Here is a 13,737-nt window from a genome sequence, read left to right as displayed (position 1 = left end):
GACCAAACTTGCAGGAGTTTATTTATTTATAATTTAATAATAGACTTTTGCAGATTCATGTTAACAGACATACAATGCAATATATGAAAGTAAACAACTTTACTAAAAAAAAGTGTTGGTAGTGAGGACTATTAAAACTGAAAAATATTAGTTTTTTTTACACGAACATAATTATGATGAGAAAAACAGTTGTAATGTTACTCTTCCTTCATGAAACTTTCTTATCTTATGTTAGGTCATGACTGAACAACAAATACTAATAAATCACAAGTACTAGAGTCAACTTTACATATTTTTCCATACACAAGACTCAAAAAGGTACAAAAGCTGTCACTGAAGTACCTCTTTAAAAGGTACACATTTGTACCTAAAGAGTCCATACATATTAGTACCCAGAAGGTTTTGTGTAGCTTTTGAACCTTTTTTTCTGAGAGTGAAGACTAATTTTATCAGTGTATAAACAGACATGGAATGAAACAAGCAGCTGTCTTTGAGTGATTCACTCATATGATCAAGATACTGATTCATTTAAAATTGGTTTCATAACCATTTTCAACAATATATGTCATGATACATTTCATGTATGATTTGCAATCTACTCCAGTCACTAAACATACAACAAATGACCATTTCAAGCTGTTTTCCTCCAATTTTATTTTTGTAATGAAAAGCAAACCGGCTGCAGAGGAACTTCAGTTTAATGCAAATGTACAGTGCAAAGAGATCTACAAAGCCCAAACACACTCTACACACCTCAATCCACTATAGCTTTACTTATGCAGAAGTTAGTAATAAAGACAAATATTTCATTAAAATAAACAAAAGGTTTATGCCACACAAGTCAATATTTTCTTAACTCATGACTTTCACAGCCAGTTCAGCGTTCAACAGCTCCACAGGCACGGTAGGAGATTTCAGTGAATGTTACAAGTCAACTAATTAACAGTGCAACTATTTTACATTCACATCTGAAACCATCCGGATTGAATATTCTTTAGTATACAATTTTAATAAACAGACATCTGTCTTTATATCCTGCAATTAGCCCTAATATGCTTAAATAAATGCCTGTCAGTGTTTAGTGTTTTTAAATTCTTACATTTCTAGGACAATTTAAAAAAGAACCATATTACCATGTTCATGACAATTCGTCCATTACCCAGCAGACTTCCTCTGGCATTTTAATAAATAACTTATAAATAACCACAAAAACATCAAATGCAAGAATTATCCTAGAAATGTCCTGTTATTTTCCAGCACATGGAACATTTTTGCAAGGTAACATGCAACTAGCGATATTTCCAAAAGCATCAAATAATCCAATATTCCATTCACATTCGTTAAAATAAGGGAATAACATCTCTTTCCCTCGATCACACACACACATATACACAAACAAAACAACAAAATGATCTATTTAATGGAGAGAAGAAAAAAAAGTTAAGTAGTCAGCATGAAAGAGAAACAGAGTCATGTAATGTAGTGTTTGAGCCTCAAATACTGACCTTTGGAATGAATTAATAGTCAGGACAACCTCACAAGCTCACTTTCCTCTCAAAAAATAAAAAAAGGAAAAGAAATTATACACAGGCTTTATTTTACTTCTCATAGTTATACTGTAGAGATTACAGTAAACTGAACAAATGTTTGTTATCTTGGAGTGTATATATTGGTGGCATTATGTTGCAAAGCAGTAATGTTATAGAAACGCACACATTAGTGAGCAGCACAACCAGATATTCATGCCTAGAACTAGAGGGTTTTGAGCTTTATTTGACTATTTACAGCTACTGTATATATGCAAATGTTTGGAGATGTATCTATATCTGTCTGACATTCTTCGCTGTGTTAGACTATCATGCAGAGACTTTATATTGACTAGTGGAGCACATTAGTTTCAGTAATGTTCATTACTCTGACAAACAAATCTCCACTCATTGATATCTGCTCTTTCTTTCTCCCTCTCGGTCAACCAGGCCACGTGCAAAGGTTAGTCGAGTGAAATTTCTGCCATGCCGTTTGGATGCAATAATCACGTTATACATCTCCAAAACCACAGAAGCGGTTGTAACAAGAAGGACAGAGCGAGGAATGTAGAGGAACTACAATCAAACGGGTTTTTAAAAATTTTTTGATTTCTGATTTTGCCCAGAAAAGGACAAAGAGCTTATGGCCTGATCAGCCTGTACATGTTGACATACTGGGAATGTGAAAGACAAATAAATTACGAATATGAGGAAAGGTGATGAGATGTGAGGTGGTAGATCATTCCGTGTTAAGTGGACTGCACTTTCCTCTTCTTGCAGGAAGGGGACGCACTTATTCCCTGGTGCGACCCACGATGGCCAGGATGTAAAGGAAGATGTTGATTATGTCGGTGTAGAGGTTAAGAGCTGCATAGACGTACTCCTCTGGACTAATGGACAACTTCTTGTTGCCCAGTAGAAGTTGGGTGTCCACAGCCAGAAACTGTGAAAGAACAAACAAGCACTGAATGTCACATTCATGTTGTGCTTGGGGAAATACAGCAAGCTGAACTGTTACAGAGACTGAAAATGATATTAATCTTTTTTTATTTTTGAAGATTATATACAATTTTCACCTTGTGGGTGATTAAAAAAAAAAATCTCAGACTTACACCGAAGGAGTGATTCAAATAATATTTGGGGGCTAGAATATCATAAAGCCTTGGTAAGGGGCTATTTTAACACTTTAAGCTTGTAAGCAATCACCTAGCACAATGCACTGGCCCTAGCCGCTGCTGTTTTATTCAGAAACTACAAATCATGTGGTCTCAAATCATCAGCAAATACTACATGAAATTCACTGGGTTTGCATCCTGCTTTACTGCAATAGTTACTCTATTCTGTTTAAAAGGTGTTTTTTTAATTTATTTTTTATTCTGTTTAAAAGGTGTATTCTGTTTTTTTTTAATAAATGCTGTTCTTTAGAGCTTTCTCTTCATCAAAGAATCCTGAAAAAAATGTATCAATGTATTAAAAGCACTACAGCTGTTTTTAAGATTGATTATAATAAGAAATCACCAAATCAGCATATTAGAATGATTTCTGAAGGATCATGTGGAACTGAAAACTGGAGTAATAGCTGCTGAATTCAGCTTTGCCATCACAGCAATAATTAACATTTTAAAATATATTCAAATAGAAAAAGGTTGTTTTAAATTACAATAATATTTCACAGTATTACTGTCCTTACTGTATTTTTGATCAAATAAATGAAGTCTTGGTGAGCAAAAGAGACTTCTTTCAAAAACACACACACACATACATACATATATATATATATATATATATATATATATATATATATATATATATATATATATATAAAAACCTTACCAATCCAAATTTTGAATGGTACTGCATAATTTCCCGAAGGCTTTATCCAAGAACTCTACTGTAATTTCCTGATGTTCCAACAATTTCAGTTCCAAATGCTTAATCTCACTGCTCCAAAAGACATATGATTTTATACAGCCAGTCAGACTGGAAAATTGGAGATTTCGAAAGGACCCAAATTTGGTGACCCAGTTTAAGACAGATGGTAAAACGTTTTTCCATGTACCTCACAACAAAGACATAATTCTTACACTGTTTTAATAAAGGATGATGACTTAATAGCAAACAATCAAACTATAATAGCAAAGTGCAGATTGCCACGTTTGAAAGATATACTGTACGTTCACAAAAGCAGCATGCTATTGATCAAACAAACTGTCCAAACCCTATTAATCTATGAAGTGTGGAAGTCACAATACAATGTCTTTTCTAATGTCTAAGAAGGGTTTTGTTTCTAAAGTGAATAAGCTGAAATATCTGAAGAGATGAAAGAAGAAAAAAGAAGAAAGTAAACTAAATCTAACCAGAGAGACGTTTAGATGTACAACAACTTAACATTTCTTTTCAAAAAATTGACAGCTCGCAATCAATTGATTGCAAGTAAAGAATAGGTTGAAAAACTAATTTAACAGTCTTAGTAAGGATATTAAGGTATTGATGGTGGTACTTACACAAGTGAACAGCAGGGCCCCGAGCGAGGCATAGACAATGTGGAGAATTTTGTTTTGGATGAAGATACAGAGGAAAGAGGCCAGGAGCAGGACAATCAGACAGACAAAAAGAACACCCCAGCAGGAAGTGAAGTCGTATTTGCTCTATTTTTGAAAAAGAGAAGGATAACGACAATCAGTAGTGGTTACTGCATGCAAGGGATGCATGAAAGACACATGATACGTTCAAACGCTCGGAAACTAATTTTGCCATCATTGAATGGAAAGGTCCACACTATACTTTTAAATCTTGACATGTTGTCATTAGACATGAGATGTCGTTTGGTAACAAAGTGTGAATAAAATAAAATCAAGAAATAAAAACTATGAGACTGCTACAGTGAACAAACAAACCTGCAGTGAGAAAAGCACAACTGTGAAGCAGACCACCGCAGTGATGCCCACTGCCATAATAACTGCATCTGTATCATAGTAGCTGGCGACCATTCCAACCATATAGGACAGACTCAGGGTCAGGATGGACTGAGAAAGAGAAAGAAATACAGTTAATTATATCCTAAAACATTTAACATATTGCAAACGACAAATTTTTCTAAGTTCGCAGATCATATAAAAACCTTATTGCATATGTTTTTGCACAGTGTAGAATAAAAACACTAAATAATGTGTAAATATAGGCAGTTGTACCAGTGCCACCAGGTTCCATGGGTGTTTGCGGCGAAACTCTCCACAGCAGCTGAGAACGATCAGTGAAACAAAGAAGACAGCGTAGGACACATAGTATGTCCACTGATTTCTCCGTACAAACACTTTGACGTCAGTTGAAAAGGTGAAAACAGCAACAAAAGAGAAGGTGACCAACAGCTGCACGGTCAAGACCATAAACACCTGAGAAGAGAGTAAAGAAACAGTGTTCTTCTTTGACACATTGTACTGCTACATACAATATTTACACACACATTTGATAAGACCATTTGTAGTAACTGTGTTTAATAAATATATTGGTCATTTATCTGTGTGTGTACTGTACACTCTGTAATAAATAGATGTTAAATGTGACACATTTTTTGAGATTTTATTTTATTTATTTCCTAATATTTGGCCATTTTGAGACTACTGTAATTGACCATTAACTGTGACTGGTTGATAAACAAAAGTGGTAGTCCCCTGTATTATAATGTTTTTAATTAATTAATTCACATTTATAACATTTGTTACATTACCTATCCTCAATTACAAAAAAACAATTTTTCTTTTGTCATATAAGCAAAAGGGAATGTAAAAAAAAAAAAATAATTATATATATATATATATATATATATATATATATATATATATATATATATATATGCTCTTCTCTCGCATTCAAGACTATAAAAGTTTACACAAGTAACCCAACTATGACAATGTGACAAGGTTACATTCTTGTTCATTTTACATGGAACACTGGACTCTTTCTACAAATTTATTTCAAACAAATAAATAAAAACCCTACCTGAATCTGTCTCTTACTGCTTACCTTTCTAATGAAGGCCTGTCGGATACTCTTATCTTCCCAGCCAGAGTTCACAAACTCATCATTGCCATAGTAAGAAGGGGGTACATCTCCACCGTGGTATCCAGGGCTGTCCATAGAAACTGTCAAAAAACATGAAATGATGGGTGAAATCTAATGTATGTTAGAGCCATCATCAAATGCATTTAAATCCATCCAGTATGCTCCTTCAATAAAACACCAACAGAAATGGAAAACCTGAAGTACGGGACTGATTTAAACAGTTTTATAGGTTTGGAAAGGAAAGCAGATTTTATAGCATCTACACCAACTAGCAAGACCTCATAATAATACAGTTGAAAAGACATCTTAATTGTTACAGCAGGGACTAGGGATGAGGTAAGAAAGGAACAAATTATAAATTTTCAACGCTGACAGAGCTAGTAACCTTTTGTTGAATCGCTCAGGCAAAGCACTTTACCTTAAATAACCCTCAGGAGGACAGAGTACACACTGACTAAACAAACTTGTTCAACATGACAACAATAAGAGAGTAGGCTTATCGGTTAAACTGTGAACAACATTTTACAGCAAAATCCTAAGTATAAATAGTGAGTCCTGACATAAACATTGAGTTTTTCTTTTCTGGAAATCTTCTAATGGTATTTACCATTAGGATCTACACCAAAGGCATGCTGGCCGGGCCCCTGCTGGTATGGACTCTGAGGGTATGGCCCCTGAGCGTAGGGCCCCTGTGGGTACGGCATCTGTGGATATGGCATCTGTGGGAACGGACCAGGGCCGAACCCTGGTGCTGGAGGCTGGCCATAACCGGGCTGGGCGTAGGGTCCTGGTGCCGCATATGGAGGAGCTCCTGGACCCTGGCTATAGTTGGGCGGAGGCATTCCAAAGGCATCAGTTTTGGGTGGCCCATAGACGTTGTTGTGAAGAGGATTGTTCTCCCCCATTATAGGGTAGACTGGCTTGTCCTGGGACATCTCTCCTTCCCTCACTGGAATCCTGATATTGACAGAAAAACAGAACATTTGAAATGTACATAAAAAAAGGGTCACACTTTATATTAGGTGGCCTTAACTACTATGTACTTACATCAAAAAATAAGTACAATGTATTTATTGTGGTCATATTGTATTGCAAAACACTTTTTCTGCTATTGGGGTGGGATATGGGTATGGTTAGGGGCAGATCTGCTAGTATGGGTAGGTTTAAGGGTGGGTTAAGGTGTAAGTCATTAAGGTGTAAGGTGGGGAAGTTGTGGCCTAATGGTTAGAGAGTTGGACTCGTGATCCAAAGGTTGCGGGTTCGAGTCTCGGGCCGGCAGGGATTGTAGGTGGGGGGAGTGAATGTACAGCGCTCTCTCCACCCTCGATACCACGACTGAGGTGCCCTTGTTCACGGTGTGTGTGTGTGTTCACTGCTGTGTGTGTGCACGTTGGATGGGTTAAATGCAGAGCACGAATTCCGAGTATGGGTCACCATACTTGGCTGAATGTCACTTCACACACTTCACACTTCACATCACTAAGGGATGGTTCAACAGTGTAATTATAAATGTAATTACAGAAAGTAATTACAGATGTACTAACAAAGTATTTTTAAAAATATAAGTACAATGTAAAAACATGTATGTACACAATAAGTGCATTGTACCAAATGATTAATTTAAATTTAAGTTAAGGCCACTTAATATAAAGTGGGACCAAAAAAAGTAATACGGTAGTAAAGTAATTAATTACATCAGTGCAGTTTAACAAATTAACTAAAGCAGCATCCTAAACATTAAGGGAAATCATAAGTAACCAATTTGGATCGCAGTAACAGTATTGAAATATTTAATTTCAATAGAGTATGATGTTAGCATGTTGCTAAGCTAACATGCCTGATACTCTAATAAGCATATAAAGATACAAATTACACAAACAGTGGATAAAATAATCTATTCCATTTATATGATTTTAAGTGGATTAAACAATTTGATATTATTTTGATATAAAATAATACCATAATTCTAATAAAAACAAGTTTTTATAATATAATATAATTGACTAGTTTCAATATGCAGTGCAATTCCTTTTGTTAAGTGATAGCTACATTAAAATCATGATGAAATGGAAGTACCAACAAACTTTTTTCCCATATTGTAATGTACAGATTCATAAATAAGTGGATTTATGCTGACTAAATGATTAGAGAAGTCCACCATGCCCAACCAGAGAGAAGCCTGTTGACTGAATTTTTATAAAAAATGTAGGTAAAAAAAAAAAAAAAATGGATGTATTAAGGAATCATTCATAATAAGATCAACAACATGCATTTAGAAATTTTGTAGGGTGAATTTGCATTTCTTGCCAACCTTCAAATTTAAATACTTTATATTTTAAAGTAGTTTGTGTAGGAGTTACACATCCTAAAACTAGAAATGGACAAACCAACAGTGAGCTGTGATGATCTGATCAAAACAACTCTACTAGACCAACCACAAGTGAACAATCCAGCTCTGTTTACTCAAAGATTCAGTTCAGTCCACTGAATAATGTGCATTTTCACACAAAAGGGGCCGCCAGAAGGCAAAAGGGGCATGATTCAGTGGGAATTACGACTGAATACAGAAAACAAACAACACCCTCAAGAACCTACACCAAACCATACATTATCCAACGGAAGAGGACAGCTGAGAGAGAGGAACTGCTATGGACACTGATCTGAATGCATGAGTTGGTGGGGAAACCCCTTCATTTAAACGTGTGAAAGTGAGACTATAAAAATAAGCTAAGATTCAGTCTGTGAATGACCTGCTTCTTGTTTCTAAGGAGTCATCCACACACAATGTGTTTTTGTGTATAAAAAGCTAGATGGAGCATAATGTAATGGAATAAAAAGTTTGTATCTCAAAACTAGACATCACAGCGCTCATGATTGAGAAGCTGGAAAAAAACTGCAACACAATTTAGAAAGTTTAAAGATATCCATATAGTATGTTTACCTACAAAACATTATTTTAGAGAATTGTAGAATATTATAGAATTGTATTATATAAAATAAAACACTAAACACTTAAAGCAATCATTTGAAATGCTTCAAATGAATTTAGGCACCTAAACATTATAATGTACAAATATATACATTAAAAATATTCATTTAGAGATTTGTTGAAAGATTACACTTAGCAGTGATTTTAAATTATTAGGGTTTTTAAAGTTTTTTAAGGTTAATATAAAAGTAAAAATAGGGGAAATTAGTATGGCCAATTAAACAACAACAACAACAACTACTACTACTACTACAAAAAAACTACTAATTGCAATCAATTTATAAGATTTAATTAATAAAAAACTAAACACTGTAATTTTTATAAATTGCAATCAACTGTAAAAAAAGGAAAAAAAAATTACAAGGCAAGTTAGTCAGAATAACAATGACCCTCTAACACATATTACAATATTGTAAAATAAATGCCATTATGAATAACCTCTGTCCCCTTTAAGGGACTTCACTGTATAACAGCGGTTATACAACACTGTCCCATTTACTGTGGATGCCAAATCCCATGTGACTTGATCTCAGCTAAGCGGTCTGCCCAGTGTTACAGACCAGGTTATATTCAGCGGCCTGTTTTCCACTGTCCCCCTTCACAGCAGCAGGAATTAAATAAAGCAAATCCACATCATTTTCCCCTGACAAATACAGTGACTAAAGTCTTGATCCTTTTGCAACACGTCCAAAATTATAAAAAAAAATTAGCTCTCAAACACCAGCTTTTTTTTTTGTTGTATTTGGAATTTTAGCTACTGAAAAACAAAAGCTATCATTTTGTCTAATCGGCAAATCACATCAGAGTGCTCTATTAAATCTATGCAGTACTGAAAGCTCTCCATTCATTAACATCCCTGACTGTTTATCTCTCAAACTACACAAACCAAATTAAGCAGCTTAAAATGCTGCTGGTTGCTATTAGATCACTGCACTTATCAAGAATCAGTCAAGTTTTTTTAGACATGTAACTCAGACTAATTCGGAGATTCCAGCATACTTTATTTTAGCTCAGCAGGAAGGCTTGTTTATGACTGGCCTAGGGAGTTACTGGAAATTAAAAATGATATGATTCATTAGATTAGCTCGAGTCTTTAGTCAATAACAACTCATGTCTTTAAGAAGTGATCAAACTCATGTCACTTATGCCCTTGCGGCTTGACAATGTATTAAAAATCAAATGTCAAAACATTTACACTCAAAGCAAATACATTTAAAATGAAGAATTCGATGTATGTGGTATAAAATAAAGTCGGATTTAAAGGTAAATTTAATTTGTGATTAGTCTTATGGCACGTTTGTCAGCTGACTACTCATTCCTTGATAGTGACACATTTGTAAGCTTTCACTCTTAAAAATTAAGGTTTCAAAATTGTTTTTCACAATGACGGTGAAAAACACTGTGACTTTTGGATTTACCATGCATCTTCTTGACCATGCTAATATATCTACAAATGAAGCAAATTTGTTAAAATTAACAAGTTAGCATTTTATTTGATTCCTGCAGAGGCAAACTTTGTTTATATTTATATTTATACATCTTATTTGTAATGTGAGAGCAGGTGCAGACATTTTTTACTTGAACGTGCGATGCTTCCGGTGTCAGTCACTTCCAGTTATTTTGGCTGTACAAAAAGAGTCTGTCATGTTGCCTGATCTTGCAAACTGGTATTTCTTTTTGGATTATTTTAATTATAAACATAAACACATTGATTTACAGTGCAAATACTTTTGTTTACGCCACTTTGTTATTCTTCTAGTTACAACCTATATCAGCTAATGAACCTCTATTCACATTAAAATAAACTCTGCTTAAAATTAGGCTTGCTGATATTTTAATCATTAAGTCATGAACCTGGAACATGGGTGTGTGTTGATAATGATATAAGGAGAAATATATCTAAGATTCAAGATTTAGTAAAATAGTAAGATCTTAGTAAGATCCAAATTTGAAGAAACCAACAGATGAAAAATAATTTTAAAAAATGGCTAAACTTGTAACCGCAATGGAATCGATGTGGATGTCAAGACAATTCACAAAAATGTGTAGGAAAAATCAGATGTAAAAGAGCTACAGCTAGAGAGGTCTCTTGAGGACTGTTGTCCAAACTGGTGCTTCAATTCAATCTAGGAATGGTTACAAAAGCAGAAAAATCCTCTTAGGTGACATGTGGTGGATAAATGAAACAGGCACTTCACTTGGCTACCGCTGAAGTGGTTCACGGAGGGAATTATATGGAGGGAACACTGCTTCAATGAGCCAAACACAGTTTGCACAAATCACTAAGCATTAGTGAACAGGGTTTCAGACCTAAACCTAAATCTGTTTACATATTTAACTTCTTTCATTAAAAACTGGGCTTGTGTTGAGAAGTCACAGCACTCAAAACAACAAACCTGGCTATTTTGAGAAACAATGACAAATAAGCAAATAATATAAATATTAATCATTAGAATATACTGTAAGTATAAATTAGTACTAACTGTTTTTTTTCTTATTTCACAGCCTTCTAATGCGTGTGGCTCTTAAAAATACAAAATTCAACATACACTACCTTCAAAAGTTTAGGGACAGTAAGAATGTTTTTAAGAAATGAATGGTATTATTCAGAGCATTAAACTGATCAAAAGTGACAGTTTTACAACGTTACAGAGTAAATACAAATACTTTTTTCCCTAATAGCCTCACAAAGTTCCAGAGCAGATGTGCATCTCGATTATTTCCATGGATATTTAGTCCATTCTGTAATCTATGGACCTATGTCAAATTCATTCATATTTCTCCAAGGGATTTTCCAAATGTGCATGGAAGATGCAGATTCCAGCTTTAAACCACCATCTCAGCATTTTATTTCCATGTGGATGAAGACTAACTGGATGAAGGTAAACATCATCCTCTTGCTCCCATATAATACGGAGAATGTGCTTTTACGCTACACTGAATGGCATAGATTAAATGGCGTAGATTAAATGACATTATGCGAAATAAACTGATGCAGTTCATGGCTGCATAAACAGGAGCTTTATACGTGACTGTGTTTGCACTGGTTACAGGATGCATTTGCATGCATGCATGAGCATATTATGGCAGCTAACCAATGCACAGGAAACACGCTAAATCAGACTTTGAAGAGTGGCTGAGCAGACATTTGCAATTGTCCATCAACTGAATGACAAACCTCAGCATTTGGTCAACTGAGAAGCACCAAGCACTTTTCCCAACAGAAAACAGCCACCTACTCTTCAACTACAAGACAAAAAGACATATCGCCAGCACCTATTGTTTGCAGAACAACAATGCACAATGTACAATATCAAGAAACAAAAAATAATAATTTAAGCAAGCCTGGGGAAATGGATGAGGGTATTGAGCTGTATAATTTGCTGAGAAGGGTAGAAAGGGATGATGAGTAGGCCTGAATGTTATTCAGGAAAGCGAGTAGGTGGTGACTTGGCAAATAGTGAGTAGAGAGAACATTAATTTTAGAGAAGATAAAATATTACAAGGATTCCCTATGATAAAGCTTATTGGGCTTAAGGCATAATATGCTCCAGTAAGCATAAGCACATGATCAGTGTCCATAAAATGCAACGTCACGCTGAAAGGAAGAGGCTGTGGTTATCAAGGTCTTGCAAAGCAGACACGTGATGTGGTTTTTCCAGTTTTTTTGTTTTGTCTGCATGTTAACAAACATGGATTTGAATATGACTGACTGCACCTGTCCTTTCGCTTAGCAAAAGACCATTACAGACTGTGAATGGCAAGCCGTTTAAGCAATTATTCCTTTGCAACAAATAGTATCTATTTTTGTGTTACTAGCACTTACTGACAATTAATCCAATAGATATTACTAGTTTATTAGATACACACTAGCACTTATCCCAATAGTGAATATTATCTACTATTTATTCCAGTTCCTTCTGGTATGTAGACCAGTTTTACTAATAAGTAGTAGGCTTTTCAACAATTTAACTGGTAAGTACTAGTATTATTACCAATTACTAGTAAATACTAGTATTATTACCAATAGTGATTAGTAGCCTATCTATTCCAGCTTCACTATTTATTTATTGGATACTAGTCTCAGCATTCTTTTCAGTTGTTATGAGTAACATTTCTAACTAAGCATGTACTAGTATCTAAATAATCAGTCCTAGTATTTAAAGAATGAAACTGAAAACGTATTGGATTACCTACTAGTAATTAAAAATAAGCAAATTAGCAAAATGGACACTAGAAAAAGTTAAAACGGTTTGCCACAAATTATGCGATTACCAATCCATTCAAACTGAACTACTGAATTATATTATTATATTAGGGGTAACTAGTGCCAATAACAAAGGCTTTGTGTCTCCAATTACCGATTTAACACATAAACTCAAGAGGTTTAAAGAAACCGTATAATGAGCCATGGGGGACACTGTAAATTACATTTCGAAATACCATACTTTCCTCCTTTCCGCAACAAATTTATGACAGGTAAACCATTCAAAAACCTCAAATTAAATCTACACACAAGTAAGCCGTTTTATTAGCTCAGTCTAAACAAGAGTAAGTTAGGTTAACCTAAAAATAAATCTGTGTTAATCTGTCGGTTATAACGGGATGGCCCACTGACCACGTCGTTCATATATGAACCAACCAGCCACATTTGCTGTAACATATAATGTCAATCGTAGCAGTTTACAGCACAAAAAACGATATCTCTAAAAAGCGTTGACAGAGCTGGCTTTAAACATTTAACGTATTCGCGTGAAAACATGAACCGTTGGCGCTCCAAACAACACGAGCGCCATATCCATCCACCTGCATTATTCAACAATATTTGCTTAGAAATTAGAAGAAACTGAAAATGAAGACAGACTTACCCTTCACTTCAGGAGACCCGCAGCAAAATGCAACGTTTGTTTATTAAATAACAGCAGAAATAGAGTCCGTGTCTGTTGGTTTGTGTTGACGTTAGCTGCAGTAAAGCTTGTCTGATCCGAATCCGTTAGCCACGCCCACCGCGACTCTCTCACAGAAGTCACATGACTCTAGACTAGAGAAACACTGTACCGTTGGGACGTAAATGCAGAGACTTTCCCATTACGTAATTGCTAGAATGTATTTAAAAGATAGAACAGATATCGGAGCACAAAGAAAAGGCCAATTTCCAGC

The 13,737-nt window shown here is 35.0% G+C and overlaps 1 protein-coding gene across 2 annotated transcripts; it reads right to left on the bottom strand.

The window, feature by feature from the left end:
• LOC306885563 (protein lifeguard 1-like) lies at nucleotides 1–13,596 on the bottom strand. Of its 2 annotated transcripts, XR_013785561.1 has the most exons (8): nucleotides 13,446–13,596; nucleotides 6,196–6,545; nucleotides 5,550–5,668; nucleotides 4,718–4,918; nucleotides 4,424–4,552; nucleotides 4,031–4,174; nucleotides 1,506–2,469; nucleotides 625–1,413 (listed from the first exon to the last, which is right to left on the bottom strand). XR_013785561.1 is itself a non-coding variant. In XM_079442176.1 (7 exons), exons 2-7 carry the CDS (start codon nucleotides 6,521–6,523, stop codon nucleotides 2,320–2,322), a joined length of 1,071 nt encoding a protein of 356 aa, XP_079298302.1. In that variant the 5' UTR covers nucleotides 6,524–6,545; nucleotides 13,446–13,592; the 3' UTR covers nucleotides 1–2,319. The 2 variants fall into 2 exon arrangements, 1 of the variants encoding a protein (XP_079298302.1); XM_079442176.1 differs by having other exon boundaries at nucleotides 1–2,469; nucleotides 13,446–13,592.
• Between the last annotated feature and the right edge of the window lie 141 nt (nucleotides 13,597–13,737).

Source organism: Barbus barbus (genome assembly GCF_936440315.1).
Source record: "Barbus barbus genome assembly, chromosome: 19".
In the NCBI taxonomy this organism is placed as follows: domain Eukaryota; kingdom Metazoa; phylum Chordata; class Actinopteri; order Cypriniformes; family Cyprinidae; genus Barbus; species Barbus barbus.
Note: the sequence above shows the minus strand (reverse complement) of the source record. Positions and strands in the feature narration are given on the sequence as shown.

Bases quoted from the DNA above. Each gene is read 5' to 3' on its own strand.
- LOC306885563 (XM_079442176.1), bottom strand. From the start codon at position 6,523: ATGTCCCAGGACAAGCCAGTCTACCCTATAATGGGGGAGAACAATCCT. The intron at 5,669-6,195 runs GTAAATACCATT...GTTTTTTGACAG, and splicing joins CTTTGGTGTAGATCCTAATG to TTTCTATGGACAGCCCTGGA. The intron at 4,919-5,549 runs GTAAGCAGTAAG...CTCTCTTCTCAG, and splicing joins GACAGGCCTTCATTAGAAAG to GTGTTTATGGTCTTGACCGT.